The sequence below is a fragment of the Seriola aureovittata genome, chromosome 10 (genome assembly GCF_021018895.1).
Source record: "Seriola aureovittata isolate HTS-2021-v1 ecotype China chromosome 10, ASM2101889v1, whole genome shotgun sequence".
NCBI lineage: Eukaryota > Metazoa > Chordata > Actinopteri > Carangiformes > Carangidae > Seriola > Seriola aureovittata.
The window spans coordinates 3,839,165-3,853,247 of NC_079373.1; the positions used below are offsets into that span (position 1 = coordinate 3,839,165).

A 14,083-nucleotide genomic window follows, 5' to 3' on the forward strand; every position below is an offset into this window, starting at 1 on the left:
CTGATGTTGAACAACATTAAGATTAAGACTGCCATTGTAAAACAAATCCAATCCGCTGAGAGTAAATCTTTTAATGGCTTTCATGCCAGCTGGAGGAGCATGTCTATCCTAGTGAGAGTACAGACATCATGCATGTTTCTCAAACCAAGCTGTAAACATAAAGTTTTACCAGAACTATGTAAAAACTCTATAAAAGTAAACTGAAAAACGCAAACAGCCTGAGACCAGGCACTTTCACAAGGATAGGACCAGTTACAGGAAACAGTCTATTGGTGGGTGGTGAACACTGCTGTCCAAATACATGAATAAATTCAGCCAGCTAGTCTGTGCACACTGTGGTGATGAAAGCCAAATGAGCTGTTTAGTATCTGGCTGTAAACTAGCCATTTTTGCCACGCAAACACACCACAGTTATTTCATTTATTTATTTATTGTCTATTTATTTATAAGTCTTGCTGGTGGGACAGATTGTAACAACTTTCATTTCTTTATCAGTATTATGACATGGTATGTCAGTGGTTTGATAACGCTGACAAATGGAAATCATGGAATCATGCAGTGCTTAAAGGGATAGTTTGGGTTATTTGATGTGGGGTTGTATGTGATATTTATCCATAGTCAGTGTGTTACCTGCAGTAGACTTGAGTTGGCGCGTTCCCAGTTTGGAGAAGCAGGAGTAACGACAGAGCAGCTGAGGGATGTGCTGCGGTGGATGGCGATGGCAGAAAAAACTTCTTTTAGCCATTTAAAAAATGCCCACCTAAAAAGTCAATAATAGTTGAAGTGGATGCTTTATTTTGAATATTGTCACTACTTTATCTTGTCATCAACCAGCCCTCTTCTTTGGCACTACGTTCTCTCAACCGTTGAACTACCGTATTTCTACGCATAAGCACACTTACACCACGCACTGTATTATACTGCAGATCAGCTGTTTGAGTCATAAAGGGCTGTTAAGATGTTTTAGGCAGGCACTTGCATTTTGCTGCTGTCCCCGTCCACAGCAGTACATCTCTCAGCTTCTGTGCCGGTACTCCTGCCTGCTTCTCCAAACTGAGAGCATGCTGACCCAGAACCCACTGCAGGTAATACACTGACTGTAGATAAGTGCCTCATACAATCACACATCAAATAACCCAAGCTATCACTTTAAATATAAATAATCTGGATTATCGGTTTCTTCATTCTTCACTATCAGCATGCAACCATTTCTCATCCTCCTCTAATCCATCCATCCATCCATCCATCCATCCCACCCTGCTAATGTCAAGCTCTCCAGGGCTGTAGACATCCTGACCATTCCTCAGCCACCTATAATCCTCTCCCTGCTCTACTGTCACTTCCAGATGTTGCTCCAGAGGCATTTACAGCCATTACAGCTGCTCAGTGTTGGGTAACAGCCTCCCCGGAGGCGCAAAACCTTTAGATGAGGCACATATGCATTAATGTAACCATTAAAGATTTAACTTAGTCAGCTCCTAAATAGGAATGCTACAGCTGTGTGGCTGCAGTGGGAGAAGGCCACCACTGAATCCCACATAATTATGCAAGCTCCATTTACAAAGCAAAGGAGTCTCATGTGTGTTGTTCGTACTCATGGACAACCAAGCAGAGTCAGTCAAGATGGTTTCTTACTGAGATAATTAGAAATCCCAAAGCATATGGCTGGCTTAAATAATGTAATGCTAAAAACAATGTAAGATTGGATTGTGCGTCCTTAAGGGCTTGCAGCCCTCTAGTTCCTCTCACACTAGGTAATATTTTTTGATAATATTGGCGTATTATTGATGTTTTGGCCCTGAGGAGGCCATTTTTGATGTCTCAAAGGATGCACGTAATCCTGTTATCCTGCAATTTGCAGCCAAAATATGCCTGTTTTTAAAATAAAATGCAATTCCATCCTTTTTCCCATAAAAGGATATAAAATCTACAAATACAATTTCTCCTTCAGGGTGATGCTGTTTTTATTATTCCTTTTTTAGCAGCCCTTTTCCTGAATATCAAAACAAACCAATTCAATTCTAACTTTGATACATTATCCTGAAAATGTGTTTAGGTCTCAGGTGTACCACAGAGGTGTAATGTAAGCAAATTATTCTAATTGTCCTTGAATATATTTAACACATTTTTCAAAATATTAGCTGGCTGACATTAAATCAATGAAGGTGACACTGTATGTAAATGAACTATTACCCGCTTGAAGCAAGAAAATGGTTGAAGACACAACACTGCAGAGCAGCAGCAGCATCTTTGTAATTAAAGGTTGCTTTTTCTTTTTTTTTAGAGTTCATCAAATTCATGCACAACAGTAACACACTGCTGTCTTTGAACATGCCTTAGAAGAGCTCACTGTCTGTGTCAGAATAATGCTACAAAGTGAGGTTAATAAAGACTAAAGGCTTCTTTTTGTGAAATTTCTTGGCAACAAAACACTAGAATTGATTCAAATAGTATCCACGGATTCACCAGAGTTTCTCCTGATGTGGGCAACAGCAGACAACAATGTACTGGAGTTAATTTTAAAAAATAAACCTTACACACCCCCCATTAAATATTTATACACTCAAATGCAGTTGCAAAATGGTGACCATCATGAATTCAGATCACATTATGCGATACTAAAAACTTCCAAGGACCTTTGTGCATAAGAAGTATCTTAGTTATAGAAAATCTGAACTATCAGTGAAATATTATTCTTTCCTTATCAACAGCTTTGTTTTTCTGTTTTCATGCAGAACGGTAATCCACAGAACCCCTACTGCAACGGCATTGAGGGGGTGATGGAGGCCTATTACCAGAGTCTCAAATCTGTGCGTCTCTACGGACCCACCCACTTCTCCCCCGTTATTAACCATGTGGCCAGGTAGGTCCACTATTATCACAGCCGGATGTGTGGAACATGTAGGCAGACACACACACAACTGTCTTCGACTGCAATGCCACCACAAGATTAACAGTTCTGCAGGAGATACTCCTCCTAAGAGCAAAAGGATATGGGGAAATTCCAGCTGTGTGTGTGTGTGTGTGTGTGTGTGTGCGTGTGCATGTGCGTGTGTGTGTGTGTGTGTGTGTGTATGTGTGTGTGTTTGTGGACTGCAGTACAGTAATCTGTGAGACAAAGGGAGGAAACTTAAGTGCTAATATCTCTAAATGTCATCTAACAAGAATCAACACTTACTTATGGAAGATGACCAGTCTGTGTGATGACTGATGGATAGAGGTGTGTTAGAAAGCACTAAGGAAATCAAAGAAACAGAAAATCACCATGCACAGTTGAAGAAACATTGCTGTGAATACCAGTTAATGTCACACCTCCCACCATTCCTCAAATAAAGTCAATGAATCCCTTATGGACACAAGTAGAAAATCTGTACTCTAGTATTCAAAAGAGCTAAACCTGATTAACGTGAGACATATGGGCCCTCAAGTGCAGTTAATTTTTTATTAGGGCAACACATTATAAATGCAAGAAGCTGCTCTCCCACTGTTTAAATATTTAAAACAAATAATATACACTTCCAGTAGCTACTTCCAGAAACTGTCAGCAGCACTTACCCAATTGACATTGGGTAACCACTGATAAAAGTTTAGGAGCTGTTCTGTAGTGCAGCGTTTTCTGACTTCCTCTATTGCCAGACCTTGTCTCATGATCCTAAAGACCGACTGTAACAAGCCCTTTTCCCACCTTTCATCATTGGCTTTCAAATCCCATCTCTCCCTGCTAGTGCCGTCCGCCCACTCAGCCTGAGAATAGCTGCATTGTACAACGCTCACTAATGTCTGTGGAGCACCTGACTGAAACCCAGGAAGACATTGCTAAAAGATAAAAAGTGACACCAAGTCACGTCAGGTTTCTAATTGTCTGACTGTCGTTGCAAATGACATTGTCCTGCAACATCACTTCAAACATTTGACCCTGGTTTATTTAACATAAACTGCTCTGAGTTTAAAGCTAAAAAAAGAAATCCAAGGTGTCTTTTTAAAGCACAAAATATACTACTACCAATAATACATTTCTTCCTCCTTCCTCGTGTAATACCTGCACACTGTATCAAGATATCCTTCATGAGATTTATTGTGCTTTTGTATGCTCTGTATGATATTAAATTGTTTGTGTTTCCATGGTAATCTTCTCTCTTGTAAGCAGCATAATGTATCTCAGGAGAAGTCCTGGTAAAATAAAGGTTTAAAAAACATCTTTTAATAGATATTGGGTGAGAGTAGACAGTTTTGAAATACATCTTCAATGAAAACAACACTGTGATTTAAGACAGTGAAATGCTGTCACATCACTATTTACTTTGTGCTTTAAATACCAAAGATCTTTCAGAATAATTTGCACAGCCAAGAACTATAAAAATGCTAATTTTACATTTACATTTTACATAACGTACGTTATTTTGGACGAGGAATGACGCACACACTGTAACTGGACCATTTGTCTTCAATAAAATAAGAATTGTATTGATCTCTGGGGGGAAATAGCCTAACGTGATATTATGTAATAGGGAAATTGCTGAAGCGATGAATGGGATTTGAGACAGAGGTACATTAAAGCCCACCACTTCAGCGAGTTAATGTCGTACTTCCATAAAGTTGGTGGACTTCAGTGAGACAGATGGGGGAAGGGTCAAAACTGTTGCAGCAGATGTCGAGAGATTTCATTTTCTAACCAGGGCTAACTGTTCAAAACATGAAAAGTCTCACAAAGTTGTCGCTATGACAGACTGGCCAGTGGCGTCTCCTTAGAAACAGTAAGTTTTCAGCTGAATAGAAAAAAACTAAACGATGTCTTTTAATACTGATAATATGTTAAAATCAAATGTGTGTCTGTGTTGGAGAAGTGCAGGCTTCCCACCTCCGTGTCTGTGTTTTATTTCTGCTCATTTGTCCTCTGACCTCCTGTCTCTTCCTGTGCCAGGTATGCGTCAGCGGTGACAGACGGATCACAGTACTTCATCCTCCTCATCATCTCCGACGGCGTGATCACAGACATGGCGCAGACCAAGGAGTCTATAGTCAATGTACAGTACCATACCACATTATTTATTGTTTGAGCTTTATGTTTAAGAAGGAAGACTTTATGTTGCCAAAGCCTTTTCAAAAACATCCGAACCAGTAAATGTACAGTGGAATTTACAGTATTATGGACAGCAGCAGTCCATGGATTATATGCTTGTATTCATTCAGTTAATAGGCTGTAAAACATGCGAGGACCCTGGAGGCCCAGCAATGATTAAGCCTCTAATGGAGATCCTAATAAACTCACAAACAAACTATAATGAAAGAGAGAATATGAAAAGCAGTCACTCTGCTGTCTTTCTCTTTTTTCTCTCATCTTCACTAATGAGGAGAGTAAGGGAAGAGAGGGTACGGCCTGGTCGGCCACTCCACCTCCCCATGCGTCCCCCAATCCTGCTATGTTCAGCTCTAATAACTCTGCTTTGTAATTAGAGTGATCAGAGTTCATGTGTGTAAGGATTTTGGGTGAGCTCACATATTTGGAGCCTCAGTCGCCTGCACTCGCTGCTCTGCATCGCCTCACCACCCTCCCCTTCCCTCCCCTCCCCTCCCCTTCCCTTCCTGCGCCTCCATGTGATGTAATGTTATTGTAAAGTAAGATTTGAGAGTAATTATTTACTAGCCCACGGAGGATCCCTGCCCCTCATATTCCAGGCCGTTTGGGCATCCATCTAAAGTTATGAAACACTGAAAAACCTTCATTCATCATTCATCACTCGAACTGTACTTTGTTGTCCCACTCGGCTAAGATTTAATAAAGAATATTGCAATGCAGGGCAGCAGTTCAGCTGCAGCTTAGGGCAGACGAAGATGTAAATGGGAGTCATTTTTAAACTGTCAAGCTTTGGGAGATTTAGACAAAGTTGTAGATGCATGAAATTAGAACCTCCAGAACGGGCTGGACGGGAGGCTTTATGAGACGGGCTGCAGAGGGCAGATGGAAGTGGACGAGCCCGTCTGTCTTAACAATAGCAGAGAATTTTTCTATTGAGATTGCTCTCTATGGAGTGTTAACTTACAGTTAGTAATTTGCGGGGGTATTTCACTGACAGCCTGCAGCGTTTAAGATAGCAAATTTTGAAAAGAATGAACGTTGCTTCTTCTCCACCTTTGATGCGCCGCTCTGTCTCTTTCCACCCTTTACAGGCCGCATCTCTGCCCATGTCAATTATAATAGTTGGGGTTGGACCAGCAGAATTTGATGGTAAGCAGGGTGAAGAGCATGTGCGTGCGTGCGTCTGTGTGTATGTGTGTGTGTATGTGTGTGTGTGTGTGTGTGTGTGTGTGTTTGCATGCAGTAATCCTTCGCCTTCTTTCTACTTCCTATCTCGCCTCCCAGCCCTGGTTCAGCCCTTCCTTGTGCAGACCTCCTTTTCTTCTGTCCTCCATTCTCCCTCCCCTTAATTTTTCTTCCCCATCTCCTCTGAATCCGAGGTTAAGTGGATTTCTTTTCTTTTCTTTTTTTTTTTTTAAATGGACGAGGGCCACATCCCCCACCTCTCTACTGTGTCGTTAACACTCATGTTTACCATTCACAGAACCGTCCTCCGTAAAAACAAGCTCACTCGTGATGAGCAATTTGCCCGCAAAGTCAACAGGATTAAACAATTATCACGGCTGTGAAGTCAGTGTGCATGGTTGCATGATGTCCCTATGGTGCACATCACTGGCTCTGCTCACATATTCTAGCATGTTTCCCCTGTTTTCCCCTGTGTGCAACTCAGAGCCCGATGGCTTCACATTCAGGGACACAGATTCTGTGTACTCCTGCCGCGTTTGGCATTGTCAACACTCCAAAGCAATGTAACCCAGTGGCATGCTAATGGCTGCAGCAGATTAAAACGCACAAACTGCGTGTCGTGTTTGCTCGCCATAGTTTTGACACGGCAGTCCGAGTCTCCTGACGGATGTGCTTCCCTCCTCAGAAATGATCGAGCTGGACGGAGACGAGGAGAGGATCTCATCCCAAGGACGATACGCAGAGAGGGACATTGTTCAGGTACAGAATATTCCCAAAGACATGGCTGAGTGGCTGTGAGGCTTTTCACTCAGCAGAATGTCTCAGGAGAAATGTAGGATTTATGATTAATGGGAAAAGGTCATGGTGCTTGACCCTCTGCTGTGCTCTTGTTCTCACTCTGCCATTTTTCTGTCTCCTTCCTGCTGCATCGCTTCTCTGAGCTATATCCACCTTTTTCTGTCCTTTTCATTCTGTTCTATATTTTATTTTTAACTTTATCTTCTTCTTTAATCCTCTTTTCCCTCCTTGTTTCCTCTTTTTTCCTTTCCTTTCCTTGTTCCCTCTCCTCTCCTTGTTTCCTCTCTTCTGCTTCTCTACTCCTGTTTTCCTCTCCATGTTTCCTCTACTCTCCTCTGCTCTTCTCACCTTGTTTCCTCTCTTCCACTCTACTTCTCTCCTTGTTTCCTTTTCTTTCCTTGTCTTTTTGTTTTCTCTCACCTCTTCTCCTCGTTTTCTTACTTCTCCTTGTTTCATCCACTCTTCTATCCGTTTCCTCTTTTCTCATTGTTTCCTCTTCTCACCTTTCCTTGTTTCATCTCCTTTCCCTTTGTTTCCGCTCCTCTTCTTCTTTCCTCTCTTCTTCTTGTTTCCTCTCGTCTGCTCTCCTCCTAACCTTGTTTCCTTTCCTCTCCTCAGTTTGTTCCTTTCAGAGACTACATCGACCGGCGAGGAAACCACATCCTCAGCATGGCTCGTCTGGCTAAAGAAGTGCTTGCTGAAATCCCCGACCAGTTCCTGTCCTTCATGAGGACCAGAGGCATCAAACCTGGGCCCTTGCCACCTCCTTACACCCCCTGCCCACCACCAGCCATCCACCCCCTTCTCGCCAGACGGGTAAGCCGAATTTAAAGGCAGAGGCCCTCGCTCCAACGCCGGCCAGCCAACCCTTCTGGCCTTTACTCTCTTCTTCTCTGCCTCTTATTCTTCCTGCTCTTCACTGGAGGCTTTGAGCTCATGGCAAACCTCGCCTGCTCTCTCATGTTGCACTTACGGGAACGTTTGGCCGTGATCGGTGACGCGGATAAGCCCGAGTGGGAAGCTTCCGCTTTTTAGAAGAAGGGACTTTTCCCTTACTGGACAAAGGTGGGGCTTTTGATGGGTTGTGATGGGGGGTCAGAGATCACCTTACTGCACCAGAAAGAGTGAACAGGACAGAAACTGACCAGTCGCAGCTGAAAGGGTTCCAAACTGTGGAGGCCCTTTTTCGAAACACTGTTCATGTTTCTGTTTGTGATTTCTATTTCCACTTCCTCTGTCGTTCACAAAATCATGTCTTTCTCTGATATATACATGTTTACAAACTTGAGGACTGGAGGGGAGAAATTTTTTCAGAAGGGAATTTATACCGACTAATGTGAAAACCTTTCAGATTCCTATTTTTCAGCTGCAGAAACTGGAGGTTGTGGATTTGTACAAAAACATTTAGGCCTTGGTGCCACATTCTTCATTACAGAGTGTGTTTTTTTTAAATAAATGGAGCATGTGCTAGTTTAAGAGAAGCATGCACTGTTGTCCTGCACTCAGGGCTTTGTCCCTCCTACACAAACCCCCCCCACCACCACTTCACCGCCGCCACCACTGCCATGTTTCATTAAGAACAAACCCATCATCCGCCTGAAATCTTCCCACGCTCCTACCTTCTGCTCCGTCCACCTGCCTTGACTCAAAAGGAAGCTGTGCTTCCTGGGAGTCTGGTTAAATCAAATGCAGCAGGGACTTGAACCAGCCTTACTCTTTTGTCAGATAACATTAACAGGTACAGTTTCGTCCATGGGCTCTGGAAATGTGGATCTCCAAGCCCAGGTGTCAAAAACACACATCTCACTACCGAACCTGACTGTGTGTTACATTTTAAAGTCTCTTTTCATGGAATAACATTGTGCTTTAGAAGCATTTTTCTTTTGTTTTACGTCTCTCTACCTCTCACTTTGTTTAGTATTGCCAAAAAAAAAAAAAAAAGTTGATTAAATAACAAAGTGTTGGTGTGTCAGTGATTTTTGATAAGTCTGTGGAGTTCACATTTTTACCTTTCTCACTAAAGTTACACTAAATATTTGCCAAACTGTGGGCTGAGAATTACAGCACTTTGGTTGCTATCAGATCAGGGGACTCACACCTTTGTGGTGGCAACACACTGTTAATAAATGCACAGAAATCAGTTCACCAACACGCCAAGATGGACACATGCTTTTCTTTTAACAACCACCCATATGGATCAAATTAATGACTGTGAGGACAGGTTGTAGTTTCATGTTGTCAAACATTGTAACTAAAAGTTGATGCCTGTAAAAATCAGAAAGGTTTAGTAGCATGTAGCTTATCATCTCCTTAAGGGAAAACTCTACAGAAAACCTGTGTTGTCAGTATCAAACACGCAGCACCTGAGGGTTTGGAAGGTGGCTCTGAATTCTTTGTAGTTCAGTAGCTTAGAACGAGGATGGCAGCAGCTGTTCTTCATTCACAACAGTTACAATAGACTCCAGTGGAAATCTCCCTGTTTCCACATTGGCTCTTTTTGTTGCAATTCAATTCAAATTCTCTAAGTGTTGTGCTCATTGACAGCTCAACAGAGTTTTGTAAGTGGGTGATGAAGCAGTTATCAATCATGCAATATTAAAAATGGAAAAATATCCTTGTATCCTCATTTATGAACAAGGTTTATTAAAACAAGTGCTTGGAGACAGAGCGTGAGGGTCTGTGTCTCAGCTGTTTCTGCTGAGTTAAAGTGCGAAAACAGCAGCAAGATCAGTGAAGCAGCAGAAGACAGAACGCTTGCGAGCAAGAATTGAAACTTTGTCTCATAGTGGGATTAAAAACAGGGACGTCCCAAAGAAATCATAAAATGGAACACGTGCATGTTTTATTCAAAGCAGCTGGTTGTTAATTTGGCTTGTGGCATGACTAAATTTAATGGCACTGAAAACCAACATTCGCAAACAACTTGTCACTGCAATGAGGTCCTACCTGAACACAAAGCTTCAAAACTTATTACATTTGAATTAAAATTGTTGTAACTGGTCTGGATCCAAGCTGACCACAGCTGCTGCCCTCTGCAGAGGAGCAAGCTACACAGTTTTCAGAGCTTTTCTTCTGAGGGTTCGATCTTTAAAGCCTCAGTTTTCAGTTTCCAGTGGAGTTTTCCTTTAAAAGTAGGAAAACACCCAAATCCAAAACAGGTAACTGCACTGTCACTTTTAGCCGCGTTACAGGGTGAAACTCAAATGCAACCCTGCAGTTTTGCCCAGCAATGTGTACATGAAAAAGTTTAATGTGACTTAAAGCAAAGCACAATTCATTTCCTATCAGGCTACAGCCATTACCACTACCCCATTTCAACTCATGTCAGTGTGTGAGGAACAGTGTTTGTACGTTTTACTCTGTATCTGTGTAATACAAACCGTAGCGCTCATCAGAACTTTTTTCGGGCCCTATTCAGTCAAGGAATCGATGTTAAAGACAGTTTACAACATTTTTCTAAACGCACGCCTCAGAATCATCAGATACTTGCTTAATTCAAATGTCTACTTAAAAACTGCTTGTGAAACATTTTCTTAGACATTTATATGCTGTACAAAATTTTGCCTTTTTTGAGTAATGGTCAGTATACTGTATGTGTAATGCTGCTTCTTTACTGCTGATGTTAGTATTACATTTTATACTGAGGCCTGTAATCATATTTAAATCATGACTAACAGGCCTTATTCATGTTTATACATAAGTTATTCATATTTAAATCATGAACGACAGGCCTGTATTTTTTTATGAGTGAATGGTCAGATAACAATGTATCTTTCATGTGTGCAAGATGTTTAAAGGTAGACCTGGTGATCAAGTTGACTCAGTAGCAACATTTGTCTGCCAAATTCGACATATTGTTAAGTGTAGCATGTCTTTGTTGGCTGAGACTCATCCCAGAAAAGCTGGTTATTCAATTTGACTGAATAGGGTCCCTCAACGTGGGTCTGATAGATTTTGTACTCTTCTGTATTGTTGTGTCATGGCGGGGATGACGAATTGCACAATGTAGCACTGGTCTCAAGTCTGGTGTCAGACTGGAGCAACACCAGACTGAACCAAATCAGACCAGATCAGGCAGGAACAGTCTTTTTATATGTTTGTGTAAATATATATTCTGTATAAACTGTAATCTGTTTTCTGGAGAGCTGACTTGCAGCAAACTGCCAGGACTCTGTGACTCTCCTCCTGAAACACAAGGCAGGGCCTTTCATTTATTTATCACAACAAGATGTCAACTTCATCTCACACCCACACTCTCGTATATACTGTACATCCAGTACATGTATTTGTATATGAAACATGCATGACACTTACATAACAAGGTGAGGGTTGAGTGAAGATTAAGGGTTTTCTTGCTTGTTTTCTCAGAGAAACAGTGGTTTCAGAGATAAAGTGACTTGGTATTTATATTCACATCAGTAAAATCAGGGTTTCTCAACGTTTTGTGTCCTGTGACCACATTTTATGTCCCAGATGCCAAGCTGTTTGGACGCACTTGAAACTTGGATAATATACATGTAGGGAAAGGAAAGACCCCTCTGCCAAGGTGTCTAAATTTGTAATTTGTTTGATCATAGAGAATCTTTTGAAAATTTTTATTGGCAATTGGATATAGATGTTCATCAAAAAACACATAGTGATAGACAATCATAATATACCTGGGCCAGATTACAGACATGGTCTGTTTTCTTTTCTTTTCTTCTTGTAACTCCATAAACTATTGTTTGTTAATAATGCTCTCCTTCGTCATGGAAGTAATGAAGGAGCTATTTGTAAGTTTTGCTATCCTTACATAGCTAACATTAGCATTAGCAGTTGTTTACTTACCAGTCCAGAAGAAACATTGTGAGTTCAGCATCAAACTTCATCCATTCACTCACCAACAGCTGTCAGCAGAGGTGGAAAGCAACGCCAGAGTTAACTCTTGTCTCTATCACGTCTTGCCTTCTACTGAAGTTAGCATGCTAACCAGCTAGCGCCGGCCCGTCTCCTCACTTTCGATAGCGACTCTCTGTAGCCTCCAACCTTCCCTGAAGACATAGCGCTGCTCAGATGGTTTATTATAACCTGTTGTCTTGTAAACGCATCGATGGCTGAATCGCTTGTCATCACCGCCACCTGCGCCCAGCAAGAAACCTCATGTGGCAGCAGAGAAACCTTACAAATAGCCTTACAACTGTAGGTTGTAAACTAGTTAGTTGGACTTGCTAATGATCGCAGCGCCGATAAACCCACCATTTACAATTTTTCTACACTTTTGCTTATATTCTTTGCTCTCGAAAGGCAGGACAAAAAGACACCACCGTCCAAAATCTTTGAATGCCCAGTATCGCTGTTACAATAGCCACAGGCTCACAGCTTCAACATGTGATGACAGATGCTATTTTAAATCATTTTAAACAGTTACAAATATTTCAGCCAACAACCCTGTCTTAATATCAAGAAACACTATGAGGGGTTGAGAAAGTCTTTGCGGATGACTGCAAAGCTACATCTTACTACATGACTATCATATTACACTGTGGAGTACACAGTAGGTCTGAAAGCATCTCATCTTTGGCGTGCATGGAATTGCCCTCAGGAAGAAGAAGCTGTTTGTATAGAAACCCAGTGGAGGTGGAAGGATTCACATATACCATTGGGTTTGTCACATGTGGCTGTGATGTGTGAAATCACTGTTCCTCTGAGGCTGAGTCAGTGTAGGAGTAACAATCATAAGCATTTATTGTATAGGAGACAAGGGGAAAAGAAAAAAAAAAAAAAAAAAAACCCTGCGCTACTGCTGGACAAACAAGCTTTAATGACGTCGGCTTACACCTCGCTGCCTCCCACCACTCATCGTTGCACCCATGTCACTCTGCCAAGGCGGCGCCATGTCAGCATGCCAGGCCATATGAACGCCCATGTAATCTTCACACGTATAACATGGAAGTTGTTTACTGTACCTTATAATATTAACAAAGTGGTTTAATTGAATGCTCGTGATGAATCTCCTGTTTTATCCCAATGTTTTTTAATAGCATGCATTGAGTGTGCATGTCTAGGTCTTTTCTAACAGAGATGCACCAGTGGCTTTTAAAAAAAATTGTAATATGACATCTTTGCGAGTTATTTCAGAGTATTTTAGAAAACTTTTTTGCCTTAAAAATCTCACTGATCAATCTTGGAATTGTGCAATGCCTTCAGATGTTTCTTTTGAAGACTGATTCTGTTTTGTTTTTCTTTGGGGGTTTTTTTTTTTTGGTGCATCGATGCACAGCCACTCCTCTGTCAGACTCATCTCAGCATTGTTGTCTCAGACCCAGTGGTTGAAGTGATGTGAATAAGAGGGAGGATGATCTGAACAGAAAGAAACTGGGCTGTCTCGCTCTCAGCAAAGAGACAGAATCTTTCAGCTGAGAACAACGTCGTCCAGCCTCTTACAGCCATGTTTACAGTCATATTTTTTTATCAAAACCCATATCATTAACCCAGTTGTTATTTTTTCATCAACCCTCATTTTGAATCTCAAAAGAGTGATTCATGGCTTTTGCATGATACTTGTAATTACACTAAAAGACCAATTGAAAATGAAAGTTGTCCATTGATACATATATTCAGTTCTTGGGGTTAGTGATATTACAAGACAGCACAGGTTTTACTGTTCCAATTGGAAAAATGGAAGCCACAAAAGATTGATTTCAAACAACTATTTCTGTAAGAATTGAAGTCTTTAAATAAATATTCATATCAAACTGTTCTTGTTCTTTATTCGATGCTCAAAAAAGAGTTAAACTCATTTGGGGGTTTCTTCATTCAATGGGTGCCATGCATGAAAAAGTATTATTATAGCTTTCTATAAAAATATCCATAGTGTTGATTAAAACGTCATTAATACGTTGATCTGTGGGCTACTGCAACACGGCAAGACGGCATTTTTCTCTTGGAGAAGCTGTCCGTGTTGACAGGCACCTGTCCTGGTTGACGATGCCAGTAAAATGTCTTAAATCAGCCAGGACACTGGAATAGATGTGCTTCACGCCA

At 41.3% G+C, this 14,083-nt stretch overlaps 1 protein-coding gene across 1 annotated transcript in view; it reads left to right on the top strand.

Annotated features, from left to right (window-relative positions):
* The window catches only part of LOC130176871 (copine-8-like), a 64,271-nt gene extending 50,459 nt beyond the window's left edge, over positions 1-13,812 (top strand). The window contains exons 16-20 of the mRNA XM_056388266.1: positions 2,736-2,863; positions 4,922-5,024; positions 6,169-6,226; positions 6,948-7,021; positions 7,679-13,812. Of these exons, the coding sequence (XP_056244241.1) occupies positions 2,736-2,863; positions 4,922-5,024; positions 6,169-6,226; positions 6,948-7,021; positions 7,679-7,891 (576 nt within the window). The 3' untranslated portion in view covers positions 7,892-13,812. The remainder of the gene's footprint in view (positions 1-2,735; positions 2,864-4,921; positions 5,025-6,168; positions 6,227-6,947; positions 7,022-7,678) is intronic.
* Positions 13,813-14,083: the final 271 nt, after the last annotated feature.